Consider the following 12,577-nt stretch of genomic DNA (forward strand, 5'->3'; position numbering starts at 1 on the left):
ATAAAACTCCACTGTTCCTCCAGATTAATAAATAAAGAAGAACCTCACATATCCATACGTCAAACTATTAATATGTTCGTCCCCATTCACAAGTAACCAATCCCCCCAACATGTTATTATAAACCACCCCTTCCCCCAACCCCCTTTGATTTGTAGCTTAATCTACAACCTTAATTGAGTTTGGTTAGTTGTTTATATGCAAACAAGTGCTTTCAGGGGAATTTGAAGCTGAATATGCCGCAGACCGCATTATCAACAACTTTCAAATTAAGCTATAGGAATTATTTCAGCTCTTCAATACAATTACCTTAAAAAGGCTATCACTATGTTGGCCATTAAGTTTCCAATTAAACTTTTCAAGGAAATTGATTGTTTATAGCATATTTGCTGTTTTATAGCACAGTAAATGCTTTTTTTGATTGGATGGTGAGGGCTGGCAACATTAATAAGATAAAGGGTGAAAACAAGGCATGCTTCCTTTGTGGACTGGCATAACACATTCTCACTGTTAGTTATTGCCACTTACAGTCAGAGTGTCCACATCCCTAATTTTACTCATACACCATTTTGCTCTCCCATGGTTCCCATACTGAGAATAAGGAAAAGGGTCATAGCTCAGTAGTGGGGCATCTGACTGGCATGCTGAAGGCCCCAGGTTCAATCCCTGGCATCTCTAGGTACAGCTAGAGAGACTCCTGCCTGAAACCTTGGAGAGCTGCTGCCAGTCCGTGTAGACAATGCTAAGCTAGATGGATCAATCTTCTGACTCAGTAGAAGGCAGCTTCCTACGTTGCTCTCTCCACAGGCTTTTTGGAGGGCTGTAGCTTGGTAGGAAAGCGCCTGCTTTGCATGCAGAAGTTCTTAGGTTCAATCCTTGGCACCTGTAGATAGTACTGGGAGACAGCTCCGTCTGAAATCCTGCAGAACGGCTGCCAGTCAATATAGACTGTACTGAGCTAGATGGCCTAGTGGTTTGGCTCAGAATAAGGCAGCCTCCTATGCTAGTCCATGATAACTCTGCACTAAGAGAGACAGATAGCTGCCATTTAATATCACACCTGAGTTTTTAAAAAGAGTAGTTAAAATAATGGAGGACGAGCCTATCAGTGGCTAACAGCCATGACAGACACAGAAATGACTCCATACTCTCATGCAGTGTGAATAAGGCATGTTTCCTGCACAGCTGGGGCTCTCTGTCAGCACCATTCAGCTGATCAACACTGAAAGGGAGCCCCATTTACAAAGCAATTGTCGGGAGCTCACTTTAAGCTCCTGATTGTTCCTTTGTAGCTGTGTCCATACCTGAGCCACATATGACAACAAGTGTGGAGCAGATGGGAATGGTTTGTGGGGTGCGGCCATATTTGTGGGCCAAATTGGGAGTTGAGCTGGGCCTAATTAGCCCAGGACCAGAGCTTTCCCGCCGCTGCCATATAGGATGTACCAAGAGTGTGGTGCATGATGGCCCACAAGATCGAAAGTCACCAAACTCAGAATTCTTCTTAAATTATCATATGTGATAATTTCATGGTACACAGCAATGATACGATAATGGTTTGGTTTTCGTTTTCCTCTGACATAAACATGCCAAGTCTGAAGCTCACCCACCACTGGCTGTTAGAGAGGCCTATCGTGGGAATTCCTCAGAGACTAAGGCATGCGCTGCCACAATGTACTGTGCGTATCTTATGCCAGTGGTTCCCAAACATTTTTTTCTCCACAGACCAACTGAAAATTGCTGAGGGTCTCGGCAGACAATTATTTTTCTGTCTGTTGGAGCAGTTGTGTTGTGCTGTACTAGATGCTGTATGCTTTGTATTCCATAAAATTCAAATTGCAACGCAATAAAATATATGCATGTCTTCAGATTTTTACTCACCGGCACCACCACCAACACTTAGAACATTGATTGCAGATTTTCCATTGCCTATACTAAGGGGTGCAAAGATTACATCTTTTTAAAACAGTAAGAGATCAGTAGGTATTCAAAAGTGCAATGACACCCATTTCTAGAAAAAGTCAGTCAATTTTCATTGTCTCAGTCTAGTATGCCAAAACCCAAGATGGGCCTATACAAATGAAATGGTGGAGTGATGAAGATAGGAGCAGATCTGAGTCTCAGTGGTTTGGGTTCTCTAGACAGGAAAGAGGTTTAAGGTCCCATCTTGATGCTCTTCCACAATGTACACCTTTTTTGCTTCCACATAAATGAATGGTTGCCATTCACTCCTGTAGGAAACCACACTCAGACAAACATTTGTGGCTAGGTCATTTAGGTTCCTTAAGCCAACATGCTACAAGTGTGTTTATTTTGTTTACCCAACATAGTTCATTAATACAATGATTTTTTTTTAAAAAAAAAGTCAAGGAAAAGAAGTACATATGGGATAAGAGATGTGCTAGAATTCTACTCAATTCAGATTTGATATTGAATTTTCCATTAATTTGCTCAATCTCTATTGTTGCGGATTGGATTTTATGTAGTAACTTTCTGCAGCTATTTTCAAAAGCTGATTTTAAAAAAAACAAACACGCTGCCTCTAAAATACTGATATCAAGAACAATACTTTTATATATATTTCTTTTCATTTATTGATATTCCCTTTACAAAATATTGATATTTCCTTTACAAATATTGATATTAATATTAATATTTTGGGGGAGGAAAAATTGGATTGGTAAAAGCCGTGGATAGCGGACAACGAATATAATCAATACTGGCCTGTTAGATTGACAGAATGTTTTCAAAGCAGCATTGGCCAAGGAATCCCATCCCTATATGGGACTATTAAATAAGTTTTATACAGAAGATAAAGTTAATGGAATAATAACTACAGTGTTATCAAAACACTCATTATAAAACCCAAATACTGATCATGTGATTTGTTGTCATGATTGATTGTATGTGTATATGTGCAAGCTGAACTATATTTACATGCAAACAAATAATGAAATCTCTGTCTTCTCTGCCAGGCAGACTTGATCACAAAGCAAAGCTTTCTAGTGGGATGGCTTAAGTAAAATACAACTAAAGCTCTAGAAAGAGGAGAGAAATAGTAATCTGTAACTCTCCAGCCAGTCTTGCAAATCCAGCTCTATTGCACACACAAACACACATCATGTACGCGAGAGCATATCAAAGATTTGTCCTGATGGGATGTCAGATGCTTTTACCTTGATAATATTCCTAGGAGCTTCTTTTCAATGAATTCCAGCATGCAGTGATGCTCCGTTGAATTCTCAAGGAACAGATGAAAAGATTCAACATAGTGGCTATGGTCAGAGAGCAAGCTTCTCATAGTCATGGTAGAATCCAAACCTATTTTAAAAAAAATACAGCAAAAACAGAGTTATTTCCTGCAGTTTGGGTGGGGGAGGGCACAAAGAAAAGCAAATGCAAAGGACAGAGCAGAGTCAGTAGTTCTCCCACATCAAGGACTGCTTAGAAATGTATAGCTGCCAAATATTACAAAAGTAAGTAGACGGAAGCACTTACTGCAGCAGCATATCGGCATTTTTATCAGACTTTGTACCGAGACCTTGACCGCAGGAAAATGCTGGGGTTTTTTCCAGCCTGCACAGAGCCGTGGAATACAGCCTCTTTGTAAATGTAGCCACTGATTTAAATCTGAGCAAGAGGTGATTTCTGTCAGGAATAATTTCTGTGGCTAGTTTTGCTGAATCTCCAAGGTGACATCTAAGAAGTGGTTTGTTGTTGTTTTGCTTAGCTAGAATTCTGTTTTATTTTTAAACTGAATTAGGGTCTTATTCCTTAGTGGTTAAAGTGTTGATCTACAACCCGAGAGACCAGGGTTCAAATCCCCACACAGCCATGAAGCTCACTGGGTGACCTTAGGCCAGTCACTACCTCTCAGCCTCAGAGGAAGGCAATGGTAAAACCATTCTGAATACCACTTACCATGAAAACTCAATTCACAGGGTTGCCATAGGTCAGGATCGACTGGAAGGCAGTCCATTTTTCTAAAGATGCTGTTATTTGCAAAAAGATTGCCTAAATGCTCACAGAGCCATAATACATGGAATATTTGGTATGTTTTCAGGAAATGGCAGGAGACCTGTGACAAAACACTTTATTGGTTGATTAGTTCAAATCAGTGTTGCAAATTGTGCCATAGTTGCTTCTTTGGCCTCCCTGGTATACTCCACTTGTCTCCATACTCTGTAGAAACAGTATGCTGTCCCTTTTATTTTTGAAGCTTTTCCAGACTCCTTTCTGGACAAATCTGTGCCTTTTGTATTCAACTCTCTGCCTCTTCTAATCATTATTTTTTCCACTATATGTTTTTCAAGCTACTCCACACTTGCCTGCTTTTTTGACCATTTTTGCACATAGCTGCTTTGCCTACCCAGAATGGATGTTTCTTTCCCCTTCTTTTTTCTAATGGAATGAGCCTATTAAATATGCTTGGCTCTGAGCAAAAGGATTAAGGGATGGTTGGGGGACCAAGAGGGTTGGGTAGATTCAGACAAAAGTTAGCAGGATTAACTTACCAGCAAATTATCCACTTGATGTCTACTTGGTGCATTCAAATAGGCATTTACAGGGTATATGGTGTATAAATGAAAATTCAACAGCATTTTAGTCAAATTTCTCCTAATCTTATATGCAATTTTATATGCAGTTTTGCCTAATATACACATTTTTGTAAAGCAATTTTTCCTAGGATAATGCATTTATGTACAAATTACTTGGCTGGAAAACTGCATTGCAATATTTGGACAAGTGTGGATTTCGAGTGATGGCTCTGTTTTGGAAATTGTACATTTAGATGGTTCACTTTAAAAAACAAACTGAATTTAATTTTTTCCCCATACCTAGTCCCAACCCATGATGAGGCACATGCTAACATGGATAAACTAAAGCATAAACAAGGCAGTACACAGATAAAATAGCAGCAATTCCCATTAACAGTTGGGAAAAGTAGTGCTTGCATAAGAGAAATTACTGTAACAAAATTCTGTGTACTTCCAATTGATATGGTACCCTCTAAGTGCTGGGCAAACCAATACATACGGCAATCCTCCAAGCCAAATACAACTTTGTGCCCTGCCTGATCATTGACAATCCCCATGGTTTTGCAGTTCCAGGTTAATTGTGCATCTAGTGGCAGCCATTCCCCACTGATGAGCTGCACCGAGTCTGACAGGCCACAAATTATCCTTGGGCATGTGTGTGCTGAAATGCTAACTAGGCTCTTCTGTCTTTTAGAGGAAGTTGGGGAGATTCAGTTGACATTTAAAATGTTTTACAACACTGGTTATTTTAACACACGAGAACGAGCTTTAATGGTCCACAATTTCAAATAGTGAAATATTAAAGCTCTGTCTATCTGTATCCATCTTGAGGTTACAATCCTATGTACATTTGCTATGGAGTAACTTATTTCTGGGTAAACATGTTGGATTAGGTCTGGACACATAGCAGCAGCAGGAGTTTTATTTTTAGCTTTAACTAAGTGGTCTTTTCTGCTCTAACTACAATTAAACATATAACATTTGCTTCCCATGCAAAAACAAATATATGAGTTCTACATCAGTATTTATTATGACAAGGATTGTAATTTAATTTATGTTATTCTTCCAAATGTATATACTGTAGAGTTTGTGCAGTCTGGTCCTACACAAATTTTCTCAGAAGAAAGCCTCTAAAAGTTCAGTGAGATTTATTTCAAAGTAAGCATGCACAAGACTGCAGCACTGATTCCTTGTTTTGTCCACACTTATAAATCGAAGGTCAGTTCTGCTTCAAAGCTGTTTTGTATCAGTAGATATAAAGTGGAACTGTTTACATTTCCCCATTACAGAATTTAGACCATCAATTAGCCACACAGCAAAAAAACTTAAACACTGTGGATAAAGATCCAATTTCAAAACAAACCCTACTTAGGGAATTTAAGAGCGATTGTAACAGAAAAAAAGTTTTAGGATAACTTCCTGTTGACTTCAAGTAGCAAAACACAGATTATTTCAGCTTTTTCTTTCAAGGATGTCAAGGACAGTGTTTGAAAATATTACTAGAGTACTTACATGTAAAGGTCTCTGCCTCAAGGAACTGCTAGTTTCAGTTTGTGAGTGTGTTGCAATAGTTTTCAGGAAATGGATTCAGTATCAGCCCAAGTACATTTTACAGGCTGAATCTATCTCCACCCACAAAATCTGTGTCTTGGCAAGGAATACTCTGGAGTATTTCTGCTCCAGAAAGAAGCAAGGGCAATCTCCAATAGACTGGATAATCTTGAACGGGACTGAAAACTCTATTCTGCCTTTGTTTTCACTGAAGTAAATCCAAAACTATCACATTTTTATATTGCCATATGGAGAGAATTCAGCTGCAGGCATTTAATTTGAAAAAGCAGAATGTGCTTACTTTCATAACAGAATATGTTGCAAAATTCTGCTGCCCAGGCAGAATTGTTTGAATACATCAGAATGTTTAAGTAGTTATAGGAACTCTACAGAAATCTCTAAGGATCCAGCTATAATGAGACTCAGGTTATTTACATTTAGCAAAATTCCATGCCAGCAGTTACCCCAGGAACTGAAATGCTTGACCCATGTGGATGCCACTTCATACAAGTTGCTTCTTGTGTGATTTGGTTTCATAATTTGGGATCTTTGTCACTGCTATTCTCATTACTTTTGCACTCCTTCCCAAAGCTCAATGGATGGCAGCATGCTGTAGACAACTTTCTGGGGTCAACCCTCTTCCTACTATTGCAGAAGTGCTCAAAATTCTGATTTAAAAACCATTTCCTTAAGTTGTCAGATCCATTGGTATTCTTTAAAAAGGGGAATGGGAACCTCAAGCCCAGGGGCCAAATGCTGGCTCTCAGGAATCTCCTGAGGCCACACCCATTCTCACCGGGCCACACCCCTCATCACCCCTGCTGTGCACTCTCCTTGGGTGCTATTGACTAGAACGGGTAATTGAACTCTGACATTACTTCTTGCTTGCCGGGGTGGAGCATAGAGAGGCATGTGTGTATATGGAAACAAGCCTACTGTACAAAGGTAAAATTAATCTTCATTGCTCTGTTCACTTTTGCTCTGGCTTCACGCAGTACTGGCAAAAGTTGCCTAAAAGGAAATATGGTCCTTGGGGTGAAAGCATTGTCCCAACTCCTACATTTACTTGCCCCCAAGCTAGGGATGGAAGGATATGTCAGTTTAAATTCTCCCAGTTTCTAATTTTTCCAATCTTAAATTCAGTTCTCCACATTTCTACAGCAATTTACACTTTAAAAAAATCGTAAAGAAAATTCTTCAGATTTTAGTGTGAATTTCTTCTAATAAACATATTTTTAAGTGTAGTTTAAACTAATGTACACATTTTGCAAGCAATAACTCCTAATATAATGCATTTTTGTGTTTTTTTCCTACAAACATTCCTTTTAATGCATACTTTCTGCTAATATATGCATTTTTGTAACCATTGGTTAGTTGGGGAATTGAATCACAAAATTCAGATAAGTGCGAATTTTTAAACGTGACTGTGTTTCCTGTTCTCACGTTGTTTTGGAAAGTGTAAATTTGATAGATTTGGCTTTAAATGTATATCATTCCTACCCCCAACACACAAAAAGCACATCATTCCTAAGCCATTCTCTACAGCAGCACACCTGCCAGGTTTCATTAGAGCTAGGGCTCTCTCCGGGGCTTGTATTTAACAACAGGAGCTCACTCAAGTAACTCATGATTTGATGCTGCACCTTCCTCTGCAGGACTGCTTTGTGTGGTGGGACAGTATGGACTTCTTCCTGCCTGGCTCATTTCATGCGTTGCACCGAGAGCTCTCACAGCTGTGCAGGATCTTACAAGGGCCCTGGTAAGGTTGGGGTACAATCATGCATAAAAGTGCTGGCTGCCTGGTCATGCCCTATACTAACCCTTTTACTGCAGTTAATAAAGCTGTGGCCTAATTTAACCCATACAGCAATTGGCTTGTCTCGTTTCCTCCCCTGCTATCATTGGACATTCCACGCTATAAAGAAACAAAGGCTTTTCAGAATGTCAGCAATGCCTTTCCCTCACCTCTAAAGCTCAGATTAATTGAATGCCTCCATTATCCCAAACTGTGGGTTGAACATGAGTCAGAACAATATTAAACAGTTTGGGGAGTAGAAGTGGGGAAGAGTGGCCACTAATATGATTAAAATCACCATGACATATGTGGATGACAATTCATCCAGGTTGTCTCTCACACACTTCAGTCAGAGTGTGGTATCCCCATGGTTACTATGTGTCTTGGGGGAAGGGGGGTTGCTAATCTCAGTAAGGTGGTACATCAAGCCTGGGTTGTCCCACCACAAAATGAGGGTGGGAGCTGATGTATTTCAGTTCTTTTCCATATAAAAAGAAATACCCTGCACATAGAAAAATTAGGGTTGCCATATTCCAATTCCACAAATCCAGGCAGGCTGATTTGCATATTATGCACATTATAAATTAGTTGCGTAATTTGCATATTATGCCAATCATGTCCTGATTAGGCAAATTAATCATATTAAAACTTGCATTGTCCAGTTTTGTTTTGTGCCTAGCAATTACCACCAAAAACTGGGGGAGGAATTGAAGATTTAAAAAAATCCTTCATTTTCAACCTTAAATGCCTATTATGGAATATTTATTTATTAAGAGGATTTATATCCTGCCTTTCCACGGTTAAAAACAGAGTTCAGGGCAGCTTACAAACATAGTAAAAACAATAAAAATGCACAATCAATGTAAAAACAATAAAAACACAACAAACATAAAACAAGTCAATGCAGCACTACAAAAATCATACAACTTTTAACGCAGATAGAAATCAAGATTTCAATATTATCAGTTCTGTCAATCACCTTATCTAAAGGGAGCATGTCTGAGCATGTAAGAAGTGTCTTTAGTACACTGATTCTCACATATCCGATCAGAGAGAGGGGAAATGGAGCCTTCTATGATAGAGGCTGGAACATGATGGAGACCTGGGTGCTGGCACCTCTTTTTTAAAAAAGAAAATAAAAATGCAGTGAATTCTAGAGACCTGGCAAGCTGTGGTAGCATTAGACAGGGTAGCTGTTCCATTCGTATTAGTCTTAAGGGGAGGAAGGTTGTACCCACCACTGCATTTAATATATGCATAGAGAGAGGGAGCGCCTCTGTGTGTATGTATATATATACATGTGTGTAGGTATACGTGCACACACACACACACATATCCATCCCTGGGGAGATGGAAGTAGGGTGATCTTTGGTGGAGAGGTGCCTGCCAGTCATTTTGAAGAAGGGTATGTATCAAAAAATACTTTTTAGCCTTTTCTGAATTGCTGAACAGAGGCTCTGTCAGTCAACAGGGTGAGTGAGGCTGCATTCCAATGCAACTTTACTTAAGAGTAAGCACCATTTAACAAGGTGGGTACAGGGCTGAAAAATGCAAATGCCAGTATCACTGCCTTTTCTACAGAGAGGTCTGCTTTTGTATCTTGTATCTGTTCAGGGGAGGAAGTGTTTGGTGGAATCAAACTCTTTTATTCCATCCTCCATGATGGCAGGCAGACCCTCCTGTTGCAATCACCATTTAAGACACATATGCTGAGAAACAGGCAACTGAGATGAAAGCTGCTTCTCCTTGCTGACGCAACCAGAAAGTGTATGGGTAAGGGGTGGAGCTGCATGTGTTGATCAAGTGGGCATGTGCCGTTTTCTAACCTGCTAGATTCTGCAGATGCAGCAGGCAAGCAGACTAAAATTCTTCATTTTTCCAGAACTGTGGTGTCCCTCATTGGCTAAGAACAATGGAAGGCGGGAATTAGGGTTGCCAGGTCAGAAGCATCCCAAACCCTGAAATTTCAGGGGCAGGGCGGAGGGGGTACTCCTGAGTGATGTTGGGGGTGCGCCTGAGTGATGTCCTAATGCTGTCATTAAACATGATACATTAAGCATCAATCACAGTTGTTTAGAGCATACAATGAAAAAAAACCATTTCTCTGATTGGAAATTAAGATAGAAACCTTAGCTAAAATACGGAGCGCGGGTAGGGAACATTTAATCTAGCCCATTTACTTTCAGCAAGAAGGGTTTAAGTGCCCCCAGGCCAGGCCACTCACCAGGAGGCCATTGTAGGAAGAAAGGAGCCTAGTGTTGTGGAGATGTTAGATGGGAACACTCAGGAGTAAAGATGAATGCCCCTGAAGGCTGCAATTCTAAACACACTTACTAAGGGACTAAGCACCATAGAACTCAACAGGACTTACTTCTGCATAGATATAGTATGGATTGTGCTGTTGGTAAACCTTGACTAGGGATCCTCTGCAAAGACATCCATATCCAAGCCGGGTTGGCAATCCCCTGCCTGCAGTGCCCTGCCCCTTTCTTTTAACATGGCTGCTCCAAAATTCTTTACAGATTTGACACTTCAGAAAGAGTTCTGAGAAATGAGTAAGAGTAAGAAGATTCTCTACCCTTTCTGTCTATCCTGTGGGCTGCTATAAACTCACTTTGACAGCCAACCCAATTCCAGTGAGCAATAATGGACAGAGAGAAAACACAAATGGTTTGGTCTACCTTCACAGGCAGCAGCTGGGGAACAACAACTGCAGCCACACTTCCAAATATGTGAATTCTCTTTTACCACTATTGGGCAAGAAACAAACTGTCATGCAACCAACAAGGTGCATCATCAATGGGTTTAAGGGGATTGACCTGAGCACATGGAACCACTGCTGTTGCTTCTATGGCTGTAATGGAGTGAGGTTAAAGATCAGTGAAATGCAAATAGAAAAAACAACAACACAAAAGGCAGTAACACTTTCCTAAATGCAATACCATACCAACCACAACAAGATTCCCATCAGTAAGGCAGAAAACCCAGCCACAACCAGTCAGGATTCATAACCAAAAACCCAAACTTAAAAAATCCTAGCAGCCAGTCAGCCAAGGTCACAGAAATCCCCATGCAGCACAACCTGATCTAGGGACTGCAGTTAATGCAGAATGCTGCAGCACAATTGCTGACATGAGTGAGATCCTATCAGCACATAATACCTCTGCTCTGAAATCTGCATTGGTTGCTGATTTGCTACCAGGCCGAGTTCAAGCTGTGCTTTCCATGTTATGGGTGCCACATAGTACTTGTTCTGCTCTTGTAAGAAATCAGTCCTTTTGTGTGGCAGCATCTGTGCTTTGGAACTCCTTGCCTATTGACATTAGGCAGATGCCTCTTTTCAGCACCTGCTAAAATCAGTTTTCTTGGGGCAAGCCTCTCCAGGCATGTAGAAGCTATTGTGTTTTTAAATCTGTTTTTAACTCATTGTTGGTTTTATTATTTTGAGTGTTTTTAAATATCTGTCCTTAACGCTTTTGCCAATAATTTTATTGTTTTAATTCTTTCTGTAAACTGCTTTGAGATTTTTTACAATAAAGCGGTATATAAATGTTGTAAATAAAAATACATAAATAAATGTTGGAGTCACTGTGGCCCTTGAGTCTCTTCTCACTTTTAGGAACCAAGGAATCTGCCTTATACTGACTCAGGCCATTTCGTACCATCTAGCTCCGTACTCATGACATGGACTAGCATTGGCTCTCCAGGATTCCAGGCAATAGTCTTTTCCAGGAATTGAATTTTGGACCTTGCATGCAAAGCATATGCCCTACTGATGAGCTACAACCCTCCCCCTGTTTAAAAAAGTATCTTTTAAAATTATTCTTTGCAAATCACTCTTGAATGCACATCATACCTAATGCAGATCCACACCATTCATTTATAGCACATTCAACACCCATTTGAAGGACATGAATCCCACCACAGAATCATGGGAATTTTAGTTTGTTAAGGGTGGTGAGAACTATAACTGTGAGGAGGAAACTACACTTCCCAGGATTCTTTAGTCATGTGCTTTAAATGTGAGTTGAATGTGCATTAAATGTATTTGTGGATCTACTTAATAAACTTTGCCTGTATGTAAATCATTTTAATTAATTTTTCAAAATGGAAATAAGCTATAAAGTGTACTTGAAAGACATAACAAGGATCGAGTTCTTATACTACAACAAAGTCACTGCCAGGGCAATCATCTCATTTGCAACACAGCAGAAGGCGAAAAACTTTTGGCAACAAAGAACTTCATTAGCAGTGTCAGGCATACATGCCCGTCGCTACTTTGAAAACAAGGCACCACCTCTTCCTTTGATCGACACAAAGACGACCAACTTTCTTCCAAACCTGACGCTCAACAAGAGACCAAAAGCGATGGAAGACTCAATCATTTCTACTTGTGCAGACCAAACTACCTTGGCCCCAAAAGAAATCCAACAGGCCCAGGTTCCCAACGAGGCTAGACTCGATCATGAAACCTCACCACCCTTGCCTTCAAAGGATCTGAACCACACTCTATATTGGTCCCAGGAACCTCTAGACGAGTATGAAAAATCTGTACTGGAAGCTTTTACTGCTCTTCCGTTCAACGAAAGAATAGCAATACTCTCCATACTGGACCTCATGAAATTTCGCTTGGTAAGCGCACATATTCAATTACCCATGCCAAACTTTTCTCCCCAGTCACCTTGATCCACCGAA

The 12,577-nt window shown here is 40.1% G+C and overlaps 1 protein-coding gene across 3 annotated transcripts in view; it reads right to left on the minus strand.

Moving 5' to 3' along the window:
• Positions 1 to 6,107, minus strand: part of HNMT (histamine N-methyltransferase) — a 49,651-nt gene extending 43,544 nt beyond the window's left edge. For all 3 annotated transcript variants that reach the window (XM_061608895.1, XM_061608894.1, XM_061608896.1), the window contains exons 1-3: positions 6,049 to 6,107; positions 3,175 to 3,319; positions 1,880 to 1,932 (exon numbers count right to left, since the gene is read on the minus strand). In XM_061608895.1, coding sequence (XP_061464879.1) covers positions 1,880 to 1,932; positions 3,175 to 3,305 — 184 coding nt within the window. In that variant the 5' untranslated portion in view covers positions 3,306 to 3,319; positions 6,049 to 6,107. The remainder of the gene's footprint in view (positions 1 to 1,879; positions 1,933 to 3,174; positions 3,320 to 6,048) is intronic.
• Between the last annotated feature and the right edge of the window lie 6,470 nt (positions 6,108 to 12,577).

This window comes from Rhineura floridana, chromosome 2 (genome assembly GCF_030035675.1).
Source record: "Rhineura floridana isolate rRhiFlo1 chromosome 2, rRhiFlo1.hap2, whole genome shotgun sequence".
Taxonomy (NCBI): Eukaryota; Metazoa; Chordata; class Lepidosauria; order Squamata; family Rhineuridae; genus Rhineura; species Rhineura floridana.